This window comes from Carcharodon carcharias, chromosome 20, assembly GCF_017639515.1.
Source record: "Carcharodon carcharias isolate sCarCar2 chromosome 20, sCarCar2.pri, whole genome shotgun sequence".
Taxonomy (NCBI): Eukaryota; Metazoa; Chordata; class Chondrichthyes; order Lamniformes; family Lamnidae; genus Carcharodon; species Carcharodon carcharias.
In genome coordinates this window covers 50,403,988-50,425,106 of record NC_054486.1, presented here as the reverse complement: position 1 = coordinate 50,425,106, position 21,119 = coordinate 50,403,988, and the positions used below count along the sequence as shown (strand labels likewise).

At 41.8% G+C, this 21,119-nt stretch overlaps 1 protein-coding gene across 1 annotated transcript in view; it reads left to right on the top strand.

Annotated features, from left to right (window-relative positions):
• The window catches only part of psma6a (proteasome 20S subunit alpha 6a), a 29,543-nt gene extending 17,771 nt beyond the window's left edge, over positions 1-11,772 (top strand). The window contains exons 3-7 of the mRNA XM_041215165.1: positions 5,622-5,703; positions 6,330-6,485; positions 9,691-9,869; positions 10,038-10,132; positions 11,585-11,772. Coding sequence (XP_041071099.1) covers positions 5,622-5,703; positions 6,330-6,485; positions 9,691-9,869; positions 10,038-10,132; positions 11,585-11,642 — 570 coding nt within the window. The 3' untranslated portion in view covers positions 11,643-11,772. The remainder of the gene's footprint in view (positions 1-5,621; positions 5,704-6,329; positions 6,486-9,690; positions 9,870-10,037; positions 10,133-11,584) is intronic.
• The last annotated feature ends 9,347 nt before the right edge of the window (positions 11,773-21,119 follow it).

The window sequence follows — 21,119 nt, the reverse complement described above, 5'->3', positions numbered from 1 at the left end:
TATTGGAAAAAGGGAGATCGGAAAGGGGATGGGGATGGAGCAGAGAGTTCATGATCTGAAGTTGTTGAACTCAATGTTAAGTCCGGAATGGTGCAAAGTGCCTAGTCAGAAGATGAGGTGCTGTTCCTCCAGTTTGCGTTGAGCTTCACTTGCAGTTGAGCAAACTTGAGGAACTGCATCCACAGTATTTTGCTTTTATCTTTAGGTAAGAAAGCATACTGGAAAGTTGCCTTTATTAGCTGGTGTACGGCACATTAGAAATAGGAGCAAATTGTACAGCTCCACGAACCTGCTCTGCCATTTACTACAATCATAGCTGGTATTCAGCCTCAACTCTGTTTTCCCACCTGGTCCCTTTATCTCTTGATTCCGAGTAACCAAAGATCTGTCTATCTCAGCCTTAAATATATTCAATGATGGAGCATCCACAACATTCTGGGGTAGAGAAATCTAAAGTGAAGAAATTTCTCCTTATCCCAGTCCTATATGATCAGTCCCTTATCCTGAGACTGTGCCCCCAAGTTCAAGATTTCCCAGCCGGGGAAACAATTTCTGTGTTTACCAAGCTCCTTTGGAATCTTATAGGTTTCAATGAGATCACCTCTCCAGAGAGTAGAGGCCCAATCACCTCAGCTTATCATATGACAACCCTTTTATCCCAGGGACCAATCTAGTGAACTTTTGCTGCACTGCCTCCAATGCAACTATAGGGGAGGTGGTGGCATAGTGGTATTGTCACTGGACTGGTAATCCAGAAACCCGGGGCAGATGGTGGAATTTGAATCCAATAAAAATCTGGAATTAAAAATCTAATGATGGTGGTGAAACCATTGCCTATTGTTATAAAAATCCATCTGGTTCACTAATGTCCTTTAGGGTCTGGTCTAGCCTACATGTAACTCCAGACCCACAGCAATGTGGTTGACTCTTAAATGCCCTCTGAACAAGGGCAATAAATGCTGTCTGAGCCAGTGATGCCCACTTCCCATGAACGAATATATACTAAAAAAAATCCTCTAAACATGGAGACCTCCAGGTGTTATCACATCAAAGCCCTGAATAATAGTAGCAAAACTTCCTTAATCTTGTGCTCCAATTCCCTTTCAATAAAAGCCAACATGCTATTTGCTTTCCCAATTGTTTTCTGTACCTGCATATTAACTTTGTGTTCCTTGTACAAGTATACCCAAGTCCCTCTGAACATTTATAAGTTTCACCCCTTTTTTAAAAAAAAATTCTGTTTTCGCTTCCCCAGATCATACTCCATCTCCCACCTTGTTGCTCACTCACTTAACCTGGCTATATCTCTTTGCAGCCTCTTTTACCTCCACACAGCTTGCATTCTCATTTAGCTGTGTTTTGTCAGAAAACTAAGAAATATCACTCTTGGCCCTTCATCCAAGTCATTAATATAGATTTTAAATAGCTGAGGCCCCAGCACTGATCCTTGTGGCACCTCACTAATCACAGACTGCCAATGTGAAAATGCCCCATTTATCCCTACTCCCTGCTTCCTGTCTATGAATCAGTTCCCTATCCGTGCTATTTTATTACCGCTGACCTCATGAGCCCTTATCTTGTGTGGCACACCTTTTATGTGACACCTTACCAAATGTTTTTTGGAAATCCAAGTATAGTATACCTCTTACTTCCCCTTTACTTACCTTACTAGTTACATCCTCAAAGAAACTCAAGTTTGTCAAACATGTTTTTCCCTTTTTGTAAAACTATGTTGACGTTTTATGATCTTACCATCATGTTCTAAGTGCCTTGTTAAGACTTCCTTAATAAGATTGTAAGAACAGGGAGCAGCACTGTATAGATCACTAGTTAAGCCACAGCTATGAGTACTGCATACAATTCTGGCTTCCGCATTACAGGAGGGATATGATCACATTAGAGAGGGTACAGAGGAGATTTATGAGCACATTTCCAGAACAGGAGAATTTTAGCTATGACTGGAAAGGCTGGGGCTTTGGTTGGACCAGAGGAGGCTAAGGGGAGATTTAATTGAAGTGTATAAAATCGAGAGGCCTAGATAAGTTTCTCCTATCCACTCTATTTCCTTTAGCAGAGAAGTCAATAACCAGGGAGCGTGGATTTAAAATAATTTGTCAAAGGATTAAATGAGGGTTGAGATTTTTTTTCACCCTTAGGGATGGTGGATGCAGAAACTCTAATAGCCTGTAAGAGTACATGGATATTTACTTGAAATGCTGCAACCTAGAAGGCTACAGACCAAGCAGTTCAAGGTGGGATGAGGCTGAATAGCTGTTTTGGGCTGTACAGACATGATGGTCAAATAGTAACCTCCTGTGCCACAAATGCCTTTTCCATAAGACCATAAGACATAGGAGCAGAAATTATGCCATTTGGCCCATCGAGTCTGCTCCGCCATTCAATCATGGCTGATAAGTTTCTCAACCCCATTCTCCCGCTTTCTCCCCGTAACCTTTGATCTCCTTACCAGTCAAGAACCTATCTATCTCGGTCTTAAATACACTCAATGACCTGGCCTCCACAGCTTTCTGTGGCAATGAATTCCATAGATTCACCACTCTCTGGATAAAGAAGTTTCTCCTCATCTCTGTTCTAAAAGGTCTTCCCTTTACTCTGAGGCTGTGTCCTTGGGTCCCAGTCTCTCCTACTAATGGAAACATCTTCCCTATGTCCACTATATCCAGGCCTTTCAGTATTCTGTAAGTTTCAATCAGATCCCTCCTCATCCTTCTAAACTCCATCAAGTATAGACCCAGAGTCCTCAAATGTTCCTCATATGTTAAGCCTTTCATTCCTGGGATCATTCTCGTGAACCTCCTCTGGACCCTCTCCAGGGCCAGCACATCATGCCTGAGATACGGGGTCCAAAATTGCTCACCATACTCTAAATGTGGTCTGACCAGAGCCTTATAAAGTCTCAGCAGCACATCCCTGGCTTTTATATTCTAGTCCTCTCGAAATAAATGCCAACATTGCATTTGCCTTCCTAACTACCGACTCAACCTGCAGTTAACCTTAAGAGAATCCTGGACTAGGACACCCAAATCCCTTTGAGCTCCAGATTTCTGAATTCTGTCCCCATTTAGAAAATAGTCTATGCCTCTATTCTTCCCACCAAAGTGACCTCACACTTCTCCATGTTGTATTCCATCTGCCACTTCTTTGCCCATTCTCCTAACCTGTCCAAATCCTTCTGTAGCCTCCCCGCCTCCTGCACCTATCTTTTTATCATCTGCAAACTTAGCCAGGATGCCCTCAGTTCCTTCATCTAGATCATTAATGTATAAAGTGAAAAGTTGTGGTCCCAACACTGACCCCTGCGGAACTCCACTGGTCACCAGCCGCCATCCTGAGAAGGACCCCCTTATCCCCATTCTCTGCCTCCTGCCAGACAGCCAATCCTCTATCCATGCTAGTGCCTTGCCTCTAACACCATGAGCTCTTATCTTACTGAGCAGCCTCCTGTGCAGCACCTTGTCAAAGGCCTTCTGGAAGTCCAAGTTAGATAACATCTATTGGCTCTCCTTTGTCTAACCTATTTGTTACCTCCTCAAAGAATTCTAACAGATTTGTCAGGTATGACCTCCCCTTGATGAAACATGCTGACTTTGCCCTTTTTAACCATGCACTTCCAAATATTCTGAAATCTCGTCCTTAATAATGGACTCTAAAATCTTACCAACGACCGAGGTCAGGCTAATTAGCCTGTAATTTCCTGTCTTTTGCCTCACTTCCTTCTTAAACAGGGGGGTTACATTAGCGATTTTCCAGTCCTCTGGGACCCTCCCTGACTCGTGATTCCTGAAAGATCACCACTAACGCCTCCACTATCTCACCAGCTAACTCCTTCAGAACTCTGGGGTGTAATCCATCTGGTCCAGGTGATTTATCCACCTTCAGACCTTTCAGTTTTCCTAGCACCTTCTCCTTGGTAATGGCCACCATGTTCACCTCTGCCCCCCGACTCTCTTGAACTTTGGGGATGTTCCTTGTGTCTCCCACCGTGAAGACCGACGCAAAGTACCTATTCAGTTCCTCCGCCATTTCTTTGTTCCTATTTCTCCAGCGGCCCAATGTCCTCTTTTGCCTCTCTCTTACTCTTTATATATCTAAACAAAACTCTTGCAATCTTCTTTTATATTACTGGCTAGTTTACCCTCATATTTAATCTTCTCCCTCCTTATTTCTTTTTTAGTTGTCCTCTGTTGGTCTTTGTAGGCTTCCCAATCCCCTGGTTTCCCACTGCTCTTCGCCGCATTGTGTGCTTTCTCTTTAGCTTTTGTGCTGTCCCTGACTTCCCTTGTCAGCCATGGTTGCCTCATCCTCCCTTTAGTATGCTTCTTCTTCCTAGGGATGAATTTTTGCTGTGTCTCCCAAATTACTCCCAGAAACTCCTGCCATTGCTGTTCCACTGTCTTTCCTGCTAGGCTCATCATCTAGTCAATTTTGGCCAACTCCTCCCTCATGCCTCTGTAGTTGCCTTTATTCAACTGTAATACCGTTACATCTGATTCCAGATTTTTCCTCTCAAATTGCAGGGTAAATTCTATCATATTATGGTCACTTCCTCCTAAGAGTTCCTTCACCTTAAGTTCCCTTATCAAATCTGCCTCATTACACATCACTAAATCTAGAATTGCCTGTTCCCTAGTGGGCTCCACCACAAGCTGCTCCAAAAAGCCATCTCATAGGCATTCCACAAATTCCTTTTCTTGGGATCCACTACCAACCTGATTTTCCCAGTCTACCTGCATATTGAAATCCCCCATGATCACTGTAACCTTGCCTTTCTTACATGCCTTTTCTATCTCCTGGTGTATCTTGTGCCCCACATCCTGACCACTGTTCGGAGGCCTGTACATAACTCCCATTATGGTTTTATTACCTTTGCGGTTCCTCAACTGTACCCACACAGATTCTACATCATCTGACCCTACGTCATTTCTTGCTATCGATTTAATTTCATTTCTTACTAACAAAGCAACCCCACCCCCTCTGCCAACCTGCCTATCTTTTTGATAGGATGTATATCCTTGGATATTTAGCTCCCATTCCTGATCCCCTTGCAACCATGTCTCTGTGATGCCCACCACATCATACCTGCCAATTTCAATCTGTGCCACAAGCTCATTTACCTTATTTTGTATACTGCTATTTCTTTGTCTATGATTCTACGATTCACTGCTTTCTAAAATATTGAAAAGCAACAAGATCTGGAATTTCAATATTGGATATTGTTGGATTGTTTGTATTTTGTACTGTCTAACAGCTCAAAGTTCTAGATTAGTGATTTCGTTTTTAACACTGATTAAAATTTTTCATCTGTGTCAACTTAGCTCAATGGTAGCAATCTTGTCTGTGGGTTATTAGTATGTCAAAGCTCTAGGTCAGCACTTAAGTATGCAACCAAGGGTGACAAGCCAGTGCAGAAGTTCTAAATTTCTGATAAAATATTAAACCATGGCTCCATCTACTCATCAAGGTGCATTCAGCATACTGGGCACAAAGCTCTGAAATTCCCACAACTCAGTTTTCCTGGCCCATACTTAATGTAAGGTGTAACATTTAGTTCTTTATTGTTTCGTCTCTTTAATCCAGTGGTTCAATTTGCTGTTTTTCAGGATAAGCTATTGGATGCCGACACAGTCACACACCTGTTCAGAATAACTGAAACCATAGGATGTGTAATGACAGGAATGACAGGTAATAACCTGAAAAACTGATTTGGATTAAGTTTCTTCCCTTTAAACTATCTGACTTTGCTTTTAGACATTGAGTCTTTTTTTAATGTAATGTGCCAACAATAGAAACAGAATCTTATCAACACCAATACAAAAGTAGATGCAGGAATTTTTTTAAAAATTCTGGAAATACTCAGATCAAACAAAGTCTATGGAGAGAGAAGCAGAGTTAATGTTTCAGTTTGATGATGAAATTTCCAGGATTTTCTGTTTATATCATTCGCACCATTCTCAATATTGACCAAATCCTGTGCCTGGTAACTTAGCCAGTAATGTTCAACAAATGCTCTTAGCTATAACCAGAAAGAATATAGTTAAGGGGCGATTCAAAGTATCACAGGATGAGACAGTTGATTCCAAAGTGATCACCCTTTTCAATCCACAGGCTTTTAAAACCCAAGTTCAGTGTCATCTAGTTGATTGCTTTCTGTCCTTGTTTCATCCTTCGTGCTCTCCTTTATTATGGCTTTTTCACCTTTCAAGTTTCTAAAATTAACAATGAAAATAAATCAGCTTTGTTTACATTAGTTTACACATTTTCCTGAAAGACTGTATTTTTTAAATTTCTTTACTTTTTAAAAATTACAGCAGACAGCAGGTCCCAGGTTCAAAGAGCTCGGTATGAAGCTGCAAACTGGAAGTACAAGTATGGCTATGACATCCCAGTGGACATGTTGTGCAAACGAATTGCAGATATTTCCCAAGTATACACACAAAACGCTGAAATGAGACCCTTGGGATGCTGTAAGCAACTTCTATATGTAGCATAATATTAATGCTACATTAAGTTTCTACTTCAAATCGTATTTTGCATGTGCTTGCAAACTATAAATCCACATACAGTCATGTATTTTTATGGCCCATCAAATGTGACTTTAAGAATATAATTTGGAAAGGTACTAATTAAGAAAAGATTCACCTATTAAACTTGATGATCCTTAAGGCTTGTTACCATGTCCTTACTGTATTTGGAAAAAAATATTTGATTTAAGGTAAGGGATAGGTGAGCCACAGAGAGCAGGAATTTTTTCACAGAACTACTCCCAATACATATTGAATTAAAAAGAAAGGAGTTGCATTATACAGTGCCTCTGACATTGTAAAGTGCTTTGTAACCAATTAAGTATTTTTGAAGTCGTTCTTGTTGAAAATGGAGCAGGGATGTCTTGCTGCAATTATACAGGGCCTTGGTGAAACCACACTTGGAATTTTTGGTCTCCTTATCTGAGGAAGGATGTTCTTGCTATAGAGGGAGTGCAGCGAAGGTTTACCAGAATGATTCCTGGGATGGCGGGACTGACGTATGAGGAGAGATTGAGTCGGTTAGGATTATATCCGCTGGAGTTCAGAAGAATGAGGGGGGATCTCATAGTAACCTATAAAATTCTAACAGGACTAGACAGGGTAGATGCAGGAAGGATGTTACTGATGGTGAGGGAGTCCAGAATCAGGGGTCACAGTCTGAGGATATGGGGTAGACCATTTAGGACTGAGATGAGGAGAAATTTCTTCACCCAGAGAGTGGTGAGCCTGTGGAATTCCCTCCCACAGAAAGTAGTTGAGGCCAAAACATTATGTTTTCAAGAAGGAGTTAGATATAGCTCTTATGGTGAAAGGAATCAAAGGATATGGGGAGAAAGTTGGAGGAGGCTATTGAGTTGGGTGATCAGCCATGTTCATAATGAGTGGCCTCCTCCTATTTTCTATGTTTCTATGAAGTGGAGTAGTCAATTTACTCACAGCAAGGCCCCTTGTACAGGAGAGGTGCTGACCAGATAATCAGATTTAGTGATGTTAGGTGAGGGATAAATGTTGGACAGGACTCCCATTCTTTTGCTCCTCAGTGACCCATGCTGCAATTCTGTAAATTTGACTGAGGACAAGATGGAAATGTTTGTGTTGCCCCAAAAAATTGCATAGTCTGTTGATTTTCACTGTCGAGTCTCCTGCATGAATATTAGCCACTTGTGTCAGCTGTACTGTCAGTCTTCAAAATCAGCAGACAGACATGTAAAAATGATATCCAACAGCATCACTTCATTAACTTAAACTGTATTGAAATAATGTACTCATCTACATTAACATACGTTCTCCAAAATTGGCAGCTCATAGAATTCATAGAGTAATCTGGTTTATTACTTTAGTGTTTTCTTAAATCTAGAATTCAAAATAGGAAGCTAGTGGATACATGTGACCCTGTGATGATGTACACCCTGAAAAAAGTGCTGAGCTGATTCAGATCTTTATAGGATTTGATTCAGCATTAGAAATACTCCTGCTTAAAAAATATGGAAATGTTGTCATTGTGTGATTCATACTCGTACTGGATTATAAAGACTTTAAATAACAATGGCAGCTAAATAACAAAGATTGAATTGTATTCTGGCGGCAGAGAAATTGTTGAAAGAAGGTTTAATCAGATCTTTTGTTTTTTCCATTGAATATTTGAATAGTTCAGGGTTTTTACCCCTGAAATCTTACTTTTTCCACTGAGTGTTGGTAGGTCCTGGAAAGCTGTGCCTAAAAATGTGGTAGAAGCTGATTTCATAAATTATTTTAAAAGGTAGCTGGATAGATACTTAAGGATGACGTATTTACAGGGTTATAGACAAAAAGGTGTGGGATTAAGCATGATTATCTTTCAAAGAACCAGCAAGGGCATGACAAGCTGCATTCCCTTCTTCTGTGCTGTAAGTTTAGAAACCACAGAAAAGCTAGGTGCAGAATGAGGCAAGTCAGCCCATCCTATCTGCGCCAGCCAAAAAGAGAAAAATATAAACTAGCTGCTCATTTTAATCCCACCTCCCAGCACCTGGTCCATAGCCATGCAGGTTACAGCACTTACATGTAGATCCAGATACCTTTTAAATGAGTTGAACGTTTCAGCCTCAACCACCAGCTTAGGCTGTGAATTCCAGATGCCCACCACCCCCTGGGTGAAAAACTTTTTCCTCATGTCCCCGCCAATCCTTAAACCCATGCCTCCTGGTAATTGACACCCCAGCTAGGGGAAACAAGTCTTTCCTGTCTTGTATACCTCAATTAGGTCACCCCTTAGCCTCCTCTGTTCTAGGGAAAACAACCCTAGCTTATCCAATCTCTCCCCATAGCTGCAATTTTCAAGCCCTGGTAACATTCTTGTAAATCTCCTCTGTACTCCCTCCAGAGCAATTAAGTCCTTCCTGTATTGTGGTGACTAGATCTATATACACAATTCCAGCTGTGGCCTAACCAGTGTTGTATAGAGTTCCATCATTACACCCCTGCATTTGTATTCTATACCTTGCCCAATAAAGGAAAGCATTCCATACACTTTCTTGACCACCTTGTCCACCTGCCCTGCCACCTACAAGGACCTATGAACATGCACTCCAACGTTTCTCACTTCCTCAGCCCTCTCAATAACTTTCTGCTTATTGACTTTGTTTGCCCTCCTCAAATGCATTACCTCATTTTCTGGATTGACTTCCATTTGCCACTTTTCTGCCCACTCACCCAAACCAGTGATATAATTCTGGAGACAACAGCTATCCTCTTCACTATCAACTACACGGCCAATTTTTGTGTCATCTGTAAATTTCCCAACCATGCCTCCCACGTTTAAGTCTAAATCATTAATATATACAACAAATAACTAGGACCCCAACACTGAGCCCTGTGGGACACCACTGCAAACCGTTTTCCATTTGCAAAAAAATCCACCGACCATTACCCTTTGTTTCCTGTCATTGAGCCAATTTTGGATCCAACCTGCCACCTTCCCCTGTATCCCATGAGATCTCACTTTCCTGACCAGTCTGCCATGTGGGACCTTGTTGGATGCCTTGCTGAAATCCAAGTAGACAATATCCACTACACTACCTTCATCAATCCTTCTGATTCTGTTAAATGCTAAGCAGAAACAAAATGTATTAATAAAATTTTTCAGTTTGATTATTGTGTTTTACAGGTATGATTCTGGTAGGTGTTGATGAAGAGCTTGGTGCTCAGGTGTACAAGTGTGACCCTGCTGGTTATTACTGTGGTTTCAAGGCCACTGCCGCAGGAGTCAAACAAACAGAAGCTACAAGCTTCTTGGAAAAGAAAGTGAAGAAAAAACTTGACTGGATATACGCACAAACTGTAGAGGTATGAAAATATTAAGCCCTTGCACTAATAATTAAGTTGAATTTCCTTATCTTTTTCCTTTCTTTATTTTAATGTGCTGCAGGATGGTTTCCATTGCTTGTGATCAGCTGCAAATTAGTGATTTTTTTTGTTCTCTTTTTTGAAATAATGTATTTTCTTTTCTTGTAGACAGCAATAACCTGCCTGTCCACAGTGCTGTCCATTGACTTCAAGCCCTCTGAAATTGAAGTAGGGGTGGTTACAGTGGATAACCCTAAATTTAGGTAATTTAAAGGTTATCTTGTTTTCTAAATTAGTAAATCTGCCTAATTGTTTGTTGACTAATTTCAATATTAAACTTTTTTATTCCTTGATGAGTTACATGAGTTATTCAAGATTAGGGGAATTTGAAAACACCTTTGCAAGAATGTGGGCCAAGTAATTTGTTAAAGTACATTGTGAGGTTAGCTTGAACCAGCTCTGAAGGGATATTTGGGAACTTGATCTGTATCTTTGTGCTTTTCCTGATGTCATGATATGTTAAAACCTCTCAACTTCATATTTTTGCATTTGGTTCCTCCTATTACCAACAAAACCAAATTTAACCCTATATATTTATAAATACAGGTTAATACATTCATAAATACAGCTTTCTGATCAAAAATAAAATCTTTTCATTGGATTCTTGCATTTGAAACAAAAATAGCTCTGAACCCCGATATATCCCTACCTTGGAATGCACATTTCTATGTGATGTGTATGAAACTTTGCAATCTTTTAATACAGGTGATGGTTAAAATAGGTATACACATATCACATCTTTGAGGTCATGCAATGGTGACACTGGGTGGTGCAATGAGTTAAAACAGTAGCCTTGCATCTATTGATACTGCGTTTGAATCCAATTCAAATTGCAAGAATGTAAGCTTGTTCTGTTGACTGCAAGTACTCACACTAACTATTTACTCAGAATCAACTCAATCGCAATTAGGCCTGGTCTTACTATATGCGGTGTTTGTAAGTTGGCATTAAGTGGTAACTTTACACACAAGGCAAAGAATGTTTAGCATAGAAAAGGGATAAATCCATACCAATACAGTTAGAAACACTTCTCTGAAGTTGAGATTAAGCCATATTGGATCAATGGATTGGGTATCTTGACATGTGCTCGGGAAATATTGATGCTGGAATTGCAAAGGTGTTCATTTCTAGTACTGACATAACTAACCTTTAAAAAAAAACCAAAAGCTTTGGACACAAGTGCTAAAATGGTACTTGCTGATTGTTTATGCAGGATACGCTGCTCTTAATTTGACTTCATTGGAAAGGCATATCAGACGGAGGACTTAACAAACAGCCAGTCTGCAACTGCCAGTTTACTGCCCACCTCAATGTGAAAATTGGCCCCAAAGAAAACAATATTAACTAATTCCTGACTGATGCCTCTCCTCAGGTGTGACATTAGGCCAATATTCGGTGCTTGAGTAAATCACACTTCAGAAGGAAAACTTTAAATGAGAGAACTACATTATTACATCAAAACAGTTTGATATATTGTTTAAAACTTCTCTTTACAATCTTCATTCTTGAGATATTTTGCTTTGAGCAGCTTAGAAATTTTAAAGTAGCACGAAATACAAATACATTGAATTGTCCAATTTACCTTTGAATTTTTATTTGTAAAATGTGCTTTAACATGAAAAACCTTCCTTTTGACAATTTTTCTTTTTTCCCAGGATTCTTTCAGAAGCTGAAATTGATGCACATCTGGTTGCTCTAGCAGAGAGGGACTGAAATTCCATTTAGTTTAAGAATCTGTATTTGTTATATAGAGCATTGTTAATGGAAGACTAGATTGCTGTAACAGAATACCATCTACACTGTATTTTAATCCATTCAAATAAAGCTGAGGTTTTGGAACATACTATTGATTAAAGTCATATTTACACATATGCTCACATCTCATCTACAGATCAAGTGGTGGCTTTTTCTATATAAAAATGGTGAGAGAAGTAGCTTATCTATTCCATGCTTCTTCTAAACTCTTCATGATGCAGTTAGATCCTGAGATTAACAAAATGGAATATTATGGAATCATATGAAAATTTAGGTACAGAATGTAACCATTTCTGCCCTTTGAGCCATTACAGAGGAACTGTTTTATAATGAGCATCTGGGAGTGAGTTAGAGGAAAGAGACTTTTGTCCAGAGTTACTGAAAAGTTAAAGGCATCTCTGGTTTGCTTGTAATGCAATGCAATGAAATGAAGATTTTGACAGACTGATAATTGAGTTACAATCTTCTAATTGTTTTAAAAAATGAATAAAAATTTCTGTACAGTAAGTCCCTGACACAGATACTGTCGCAGACACTTCCTCCTACCTCCCCCTGGACCATGATCCCACCACTGGACATCAGGCCATTGTTTCTAGGATTGTCACTAACCTCATCTCCTTTGGAGATCTTCCTTCCACAGCTTCCAACCTCATAACCTTGTACGGCCCGCTTCTACCTCTTACCCAAAATCCACAAACAGGACTGTTCTGGCAGACCAATCGCGACAGCTTGTTCCTGCCCCACGGAACTCATTTCTTCCTATCTTGACTCTGTTCTCTCTCCCCTTGTCCAGTCTCTTCCCATCTACATCTGCGATTCCTCTCATGCCCTACATCATATCAACACTTTCCAGTTCCCTGGCCCCAGCCACCTCCTTCACCATGGACATCCAATCCCTCTATACCACCATCCCCCACTGGGATGGTCTGAGGGCTCTCCGCTTCTTCCTCGAACAGAGGCCCGAACAATCCCCATCCACCACTATCCTCTGTTTGGCTGAACTTGTTCTCTCACTGAACAATTTCTCCTTAAACTCGTCTCACTTCCTCCAAATAAAAGGTGTGGCTATGGGTACCAGCATGGGCCCCAGTTATGCTTGTCTTTTTATGGGGTATGTGGAACATTCCTTGTTCCAGTCCTACTCAGGCCCCCTTCTACAACTCTTTCTCTGGTACATCGATGACTTCATGCTCTCATCTGGACCTGGAAAAATTTTATTAATTTTGTTTCCAATTTCCACCCCTCCACCATTTTCACATGGTCCATCACTGACACTTCCCTTCCTTGACCTCTCTGTCACAATTTCTGGTGATGGACTGCCCAGCAATATTCATTACAAGCATACCGACTCCCACAGCTACTTCGACTACAGCTCCTCACACCCCACTTGCTGTAAGGACTCCATCCCATTCTCTCAGTTCCTTCACCTCCATTGCATCTGTTCTGATGATGACACTTTCAAAAACAGTTCCCCTGACATGTCTTCCTTCTTCCATAACTGAGGTTTTCCACCCACTGTGGTTGACAGGGCCCTCAACCGTGTCCGGCCCACCTCCCACGCATCAGCCCTCACACCTTCCTCTCCCTCCCAGAACCATGATAGGATCCCCCTTGTCCTCACTTATCACCCCACCGGCCTCCGCATTCAAAGGATCATCCTCCGCCATTTCCGCCAACTCCAGCATGATGCCACCACCAAACACATCTTCCCTTCACCTCCCTGTCGGCATTCCGAAGGGATCATTCCCTCTGGGGCACCCTGGTCCACTCCATCACCCCCTACACCTCAAACCCCTCCCACGGCACTTTCACATGCAACCGCAGAAGGTACAACACCTGCCCCTTTACTTCCCCCCTCCTCACCGTCCAAGGGTCCACACATTCCTTTTTCAAGTGAAGCAGCATTTCACTGGCACTTGCCTCAATTTAGTCTACTGCATTCGCTGCTCCCAATGCGGTCTCCTCTACATTGGAGAGACCAAATGCAGACTGGGTGACCGCTTTGCGAACACCTTCAGTCTGTCCACAAGCATGACCCAGACCTCCCTGTCGCCGTTGCAACACACCACCCTGCTCTCATGCCCACATGTCCCTCCTTGGCCTGCTGCAATGTTCCAGTGAAGCTCAACGCAAACTGGAGGAACAGCACCTCATCTTCCGACTAGGCACGTTACAGCCTTCCGGACTTAATATTGAGTTCAACAACTCTAGATCACGAACTCTCCCCTCCGTTGCCACCCCCTTTCCGATCCCCCTTTTTTCAATAATTTATAATTTTTAAATATATTTTTCTTTTCCCACCTATTTCCATTATTTTTAAATGTATTTCCATCCATTGTTTTATCTCTGCCTTTTAGCCTATTTCGATCCCTTCCCCACCCCACCCCCACTAGAGCTATCTACCCTTAATGTCACCATTAGCACATTCCTCAGCTAATATCACCACCGTCAACACCCTTTTGTCAATGACATCTTTGGCAATCTCTTATTTGCCTCCACCTATCACTGGCCATCTACCCAGCTCTACCTGTCCCAACCACCCTTCAACCAGCTTATATTCCACCTCATTTCTATATTTCTTAGTTCTGATGAAGAGTCATTCGGACTCGAAATGTTAATCCTATTCCTGTTTTTGTTTTGGATTTCCAGCATCTGCAGTATTTTGCTTCTATCCCTATTTAATGTTGGCCTATTTTGAGGCTTTGCTTTAACATTGGTCAGTTAATGGGGCCTGCATTCTCCTTTAGTGTCATCAGTTTCATTTTAAAGTCATCTCGCACTGGTCTGATGTAGGGCCATGTGACCCAATTGATGCCTTTTTGGAGCGCCCTCTCCTGCTCCCTGACCCTTTGTCTTACTGCTGACTCTCTGTGCAACCACTCTTGCACTCCAACCCACCCTCTCACCAAGCCTCCTGCTCGCTGCTTCCCTCTTCTGAAGCCTTGCTGTGAGGGAGGGTTCTTTGAATGAGTGGTGAGAGGCAGGAGTAGCAGGCTAGGGAGGGGGAGAGACTGCAAGTCAGAGGGTCAGCAGCAGGTAGGTGGGTTGGGGAGCACGAGGCTGTGAATCGGAGGGTGCATCATGAGGAAGGGTCCACAGTGACCAGGAGGGTTAGAGATCGGGATGTGTGGCAAGGAGAAGATTCAGAAAGCAAGATCAGTATTTAGCAGGAGATAAGTAGAAAGTTACCATGCTGTATTTCTTTTCTATTTTTAAATTTATTTTAAAAGTTATTTTATTTGCCAGTATAGCAACTTAGCAATGTAAAGCATTTCAACTTGCAGCGTATAATGTTTTTTCTTATGAGGGCAGAACCTAATGATGGCTTTTACATTGATTTTAAGTGAATCACATTTTCTCATTAAAGTCGTTTCATTTAAAGTTGCACTTTCCAGGAACACATCTACAATTTTTTTTTAAGTGAGGACATATTGTACCTTTCATGCAGATGTAAATAGGGATTTCGGATATGGAGAGACTAGAGAAGCTTGGATTGCTATCCATAGAGGAGAGAAGGTAATGGGGCAATTAAATAGCATTCCAAATTTATGGGGCTGAATTTTACAGGAAAAGAGGTGGATGGGTGTGTGTAAGTTAGGGCGCTGGCCATTAGTGGCTTGCCCACCATTGGCCCACCTTCCCTGCTACAATTTTACATGTGATGGGAGTCAGTGGATAGGCTGCCCATCTGTGACCCAATTGAGGCTCTTAAGTGGGCAACTAATGCCCAATTATAACAGCCTCATCCCACTGCTACTCTGATTAATGTGCCCAACCTGTAGTCCAACACGCTGGTCAGTGAAAAGTGGGCAGTGTGGCCCTGTGCTGATCAGATGCCATTCGCCCCACCCCAACAGTTATGCTGTCGTGTCCACCCCCCAACCGATTCCTGCCCTGTCCAACATGACCAACGCCCCTTCCACCCTGATCGCTGGGACCTGCGAGCCTGACTCTTTGTGGGATCCTGGACTTAACTGGGTTTCATGACGTCATTGGTTCCTGTTCCTCCCAGGCTTCCTGCAATACTGACAGTAAGCACCGAGCCTTGTATGGTGCAGAGCTGTTGGTCTCCAGTTGGTTGGCAGCTCTGGAGCTGGACTTCCTCTTGGAGATGGACAGAAATCCCACCTCTCACTAATTAAAGGACCATTGCCTGAAAAATCCAAGTGGGGCAAGCTGGCCCCGGGCTCACTCAACATTGATGTTGGTGTGCGGGAAGCCTGCCCTCAGCATATCATCCAGCCTGAGGTGTGATAGAATAAATAGGGGATAAACTGTTCCCATTGACAGGAGTGTCATTAGCCAGAGGAGGCAGATTTAAGGTAATAGGACAAAAGAACCAGAGTGGAGCTGAGAATATTTTTTTCTTCACCGTTACTATGATCTGCCTGAAAGAGAGGTAGAAGCAGATTCAATAGTAACTTTAAAGACTTATTCAATTCATCTTTTTAAAGAGTGAAAAAGTTGTGGAGCTTTGGGGAAAGAACAGGGAAGGGAGATTAATTAAATAGCTTTCAAAGAGACATGATGGGTCAAAGGGCCTCTTTTTGATGCTGTGATGCATCTTCTAGGATCATTCATATTGTGCCTGCTGCAGATGCATTTGACCATGACAGTATCAGTAGGAGTGACTACCGCATTGTCCTTGGGGAGATGATGTCCCACCTTCACATCGAGGATACCCTCCGTCGTGTTGTGTGGCACTACCACTACTAAATGAGATAGATTTTGAACAGATATAGCAACTGGGGAGTGGGCATCCATGAGGCGCTTTGGGTCATCAGCTGAATTTTACTCAATCACAATCTGTAACCTCAAGGCCCGGCATATCCCCCACTCTACCATTACCACCAAGCTGGGGATCATCCCTGGTTCAATGAAGAGTGTAGGAGGGCATGCCAGGAGCAGCACCGGACATACCTAAAATTGAGGTGTCAACCTGGTGAAGCTACAACCCAGGGCTACTTGCATGCTAAACAGCATAAGCAGCAAATGATAGACAGAGATAAGTGATTCCACAAACAACGGATCAGATCTAAACTCTGCTGTCCTGCCACATCCACTCACGAATGGTGGTGATGTATTAAACAACGCACTGGAGGAGGAGGCTCCATAAGTATCCTCACCCTCAATGATGGAGGAGCCCAGCACAAAAGACAAGGCTGAAGCATTTTCAACAATCTCCAGCAGAAGTGCTGTGTGGATGACCTTAGTTCCAGGGCATCACTGTAGGAGTTCCTCAGGGTAGTGTCCTTGGACTAACCATCTTCAGCTGCTTCATCTATTGCCTTCCTTCCATCATGAGGTCAGAAGTGAGGATGTTTACTGATGATTGCACAATGTTCAGCACTATTCGTGACTCCTCAGCTGCTGAAGCAGTCCATGTCTAAATGCAGCAAGACCTGGACAATATTCAGGCTTGGGCTGATAAGTGGCAAGTAATATTTGTGCCGTACAAGTGCCAGGCAATGACAATCTCCAACAAGAGGAAATCTAACCATTGCCCCTTGTCATTCAATGGCATTACCATCACTGAATCCCCCACTATCAACATCCTGGCAGTTACCATTGACCAGAAACTGAACTGGACTAGCCGTCTAAACACTGCGGCTACAAGAGCAGGTCAAAGGCTAGGAATCCTGTGGCGAGTATCTCATCTCCTGACTCTCCAAAACCTGTCCACCATCTACGAGGCACAAGTCAGGAGTGTGATGGAATACTCTCCACTTGCATGGATGCAGCTCCAACAACATTCAAGAAGCTTGATACCATCCAGGACAAAGCAACCTTGATTGGCACTCCTTCCAGAAACATTCACGCCCTCCACCACTGACGAACAGTGGCATCTACAAGACGCACTGCAGAAACTCACCAAGGCTCCTTAGGCAGCACCTTCCAAACCCACAACCGCTACCATCAAGAAGGACAAGGGCAACAGTTACATGGGAACACCACCACCTGGAAGTTCCCCTCCAAGCCACTCACCATTGAACTTGCCGTTCCTTCACTGTGGGTGTACCTAACAGCTCTGTGAGTGTACCTACACCCACAGGGATGGCAGCTGTCCAAGAAGGCAGCTCATCACCATCTTCTCAAGGACAGTTAGGGTTAGGCAATAAATGCTGGCCTAGCCAACAAGGTCCACATCCTGTAAATGAGTAAAAGAAAAACTGTCCTAGGATTTTATTTACATCAGCCAAAGATCCATGGAATTGGTCATGAACCTTTAGAGGTCTACACACCAGAACACACAACTTTCTTTCAACATCAGCTTTAATTCTTTTCCCTGAAAAGTATGCATGTTCAGCATTTGCCCTGCCTATATGCATTGTAGACTGCATAATGTTTTTGAAAGTTTGTAGGAAACTAAAGCACATGGGCACCAAGGGAAGGAAAAAAACACCCAATGAAATAGCCTGGCTCAAGCTTTACTGCAGACTGCTAACTCAATAAGGGTGAGGATAGAATTCTTTGAGCAGATGAAAAAAATAGTTTTATTAACATTGAATTCAAGAGCCAGTACTGGTATGCATTGCTTTGTGACAGTGGATCCAGGAAACCACAAAGGAAACAAGTTTGTCTTGGCAATGTTACATGACCCTTGTAGCATTGCAACTGTCCATGATAGCCATCATTGGATGGTGAAGTTTAATATGATTTGAATTTGAAATGTGTAGTTTAGCACCATAGGTCCAAGAGTAGGCCATTCAGGTGAAAATGTAAGATTCTGTGCCCTTTTTCTGGATTCCCCCATTAGACAAAATAGTTTCTCTCTACCAACCCTATCGAATCCCTTTATCATTTTAAAGACCTTTTAAACGTGAAGGAATATGAGCCAAGTTTATGCATTCTTTCCTCAATTCAATTTTTAAGCCCTGATTTCATTCTGCACTGAATCTCTGTGATTCTCTGAATCTTTTGTGAATCTGCACTGTACTCGCTTCCTTCAAGGTTAATATATCATCCCCGACATTGAACACCATCTGCCACAATTTTCCCCACTCACTGTCTGTGACCCTTCGTAAATTTCTGCATACACAATCCAAAGCTGCACTTCCCAAACATAGAGACATTTGAAAAATTATGACCAATGCATCTGAAATTTCCTCACCTATTACCTATTAAAATAAACTGTATTGGGATGGCAACCACCAAGATCCTGGAGATTTGCCTATCCTGGGTTTCATTATTTTCTCCACAACAGTACTTTTTTTTACTTATATTCCTCCCTTTGAATTATTTTTAGGCTTACTTGTACTACTAGTATTTTGTCCTGTTTCTACAATGGAATACTGAAAGGTTAATATTTTGGCATCATCACAAGCAGCTAAAAGGAATTATTTAAATTTGGTTACTTGGAAATTCTGTGGCTGCTGTACATCTGTTTTACTGTCAGGTCTAGTCCAGGCTAAAGAGGTTAAAGCCTCCTCAATCTGCTGGCAGCGGGAAGTATATGTGAAATACAGTCTCAGCCCGGTACCTAGTAGACGTTAGTCCACAGCATAAAAGTGAAACTAATTCACCATTAGCTGGCAAACTCACTTAGCAAAGCCACAGGGTGCCAGGTATGAGAAAAAGGAAGATATCACACTGGTACAGTTGGTGCGGATCTGAGGGATATTGTTGGAGCTTAACTTTGCATCTGACTATGCTGTACCATGATAGTGTACAGGAAGATGCTATACCAGCATCTGTATCAAAATGATCTCCCTCAACTTGCCTTGATGTTTGTTTCTTCTGTTTGTACTTTGAGGGTTAGAAAAGTTTCTTTCTGCTTAGAGTTATGAAGTATTTAGACCAATGAATTTGACTATGCCAAGCGGTCAAGAGGTTTAGAAAGATTAAAAGAGTTCCCATTTTGTGAACAGAAAAAGCAGCAGGGAGCAGACAATGGTGTACCAGGCAAGGCTGCAGAACAAAACGGTGCAGTATAGATCAGAGATGGGCAGCCCAGGAAGCACAAAACAGTAGGTAAGGTACAGAGTTTTCTGTAGGGAGAGGAGAAGGAAGAGGATTTGCACCATGCTTGGATTTTTGCATAAAGGTGTCGGATTTTTTGTCGAGGGTGTTTTAATTTTGTTTGGGATCAACAATTTTTGTCTCAGACCACTAGGACTTATAGCATGAAAACAAAAAACTGCGGATGCTGGAAGTCCAAAACAAAAACAGAATTACCTGGAAAAACTCAGCAGGTCTGGCAGCATCGGTGGAGAAGAAAAGAGTTGACATTTCGAGTCCTCATGACCCTTCAACAGAACTACTGTTGAAACGACAACTCTTTTCTTCTCCGCCGATGCTGCCAGACCTGCTGAGTTTTTCCAGGACTTATAGCATAATGGATTTATGCAGAAGGCTGTGATTTTTAATTGTTTGCAACTTTTCAATCTAGCCTCTGCTCCAAATGTTGGGTGGCTCCTGATCCAGGAGTGTTTGTTCCTGGTAATGGGTGCCTGAAATGTAAAGAGCTCCATTCCCCAGCAAAAAAACATCCTTTACTTGATAAGCACAAATATTTAAGAAAAAAATATGCTGTTAAGCAAATAAAATAAATGTATACTCTCCTATTTCACGAAGAGTAGGTTAACCCAGCTTGAAGTTACTGTTTGATGATAATTCTAGATTAGTGAATTTTAACTTAAATTTAGTTTTCGCTATGACGATGGTTGATTCTTTTGATGTTGCAGCAACAGGAGGTAACTGTTTTGCCGGAGGAATCCAAAGTAAATGAAACACTTCAACTCAGTCTGGTCTCACAACTTTAGAACACTAACCTTACAATATGACCATAGCCTCAGTATAACAACAACAGAATTATAACTGAATTGTGTATGCAGTGTTTCATATCTCTTTCAGAATGGTGACTCAGCATGACTTACCATGTTAACTAACTTAAAGCCATTAAAATTATGTAGCAGCTACTTGACATAGCAGATATTCTGTAGCCACCTAACATAATTATCAGCTATACATTTTGTTTGATGCACTATTTTCTAAGGATAATCTGAAAAAAAATTAGTCTTTATGGAAAACATTGCATAACTTCCTGTTTAAAATACCTTTCAATATGTTCACATGAAAATTATAGAATATTTGGTAATAAGCGCAGCATCAGAGCTTTAGTTTAATTCCGAATTTTGAAGATGGTGAATGCAAATTCTAACAAGACTATCTCCTCAAGAAATCAGTGGGTATCAGACAATCTAATCAACGATATTCCACTCCTCACTAATTTATCCAAAGATTGTTTTAATACATTCATGGGATGTGGGCATTGCTTGCGAAATTAGCATTTATTGCCCATTCTTAATTACCCTTTAGAAGATGGGTGGTGAGCTGCCTTCTTGAATCCTTGCAGTCTATCTTGAATAGATTATACCCACAATGCTGTCAGGAAGGCAGTTCTAGGATTTTGACCCAGTAATAGTGAAGAAGCAG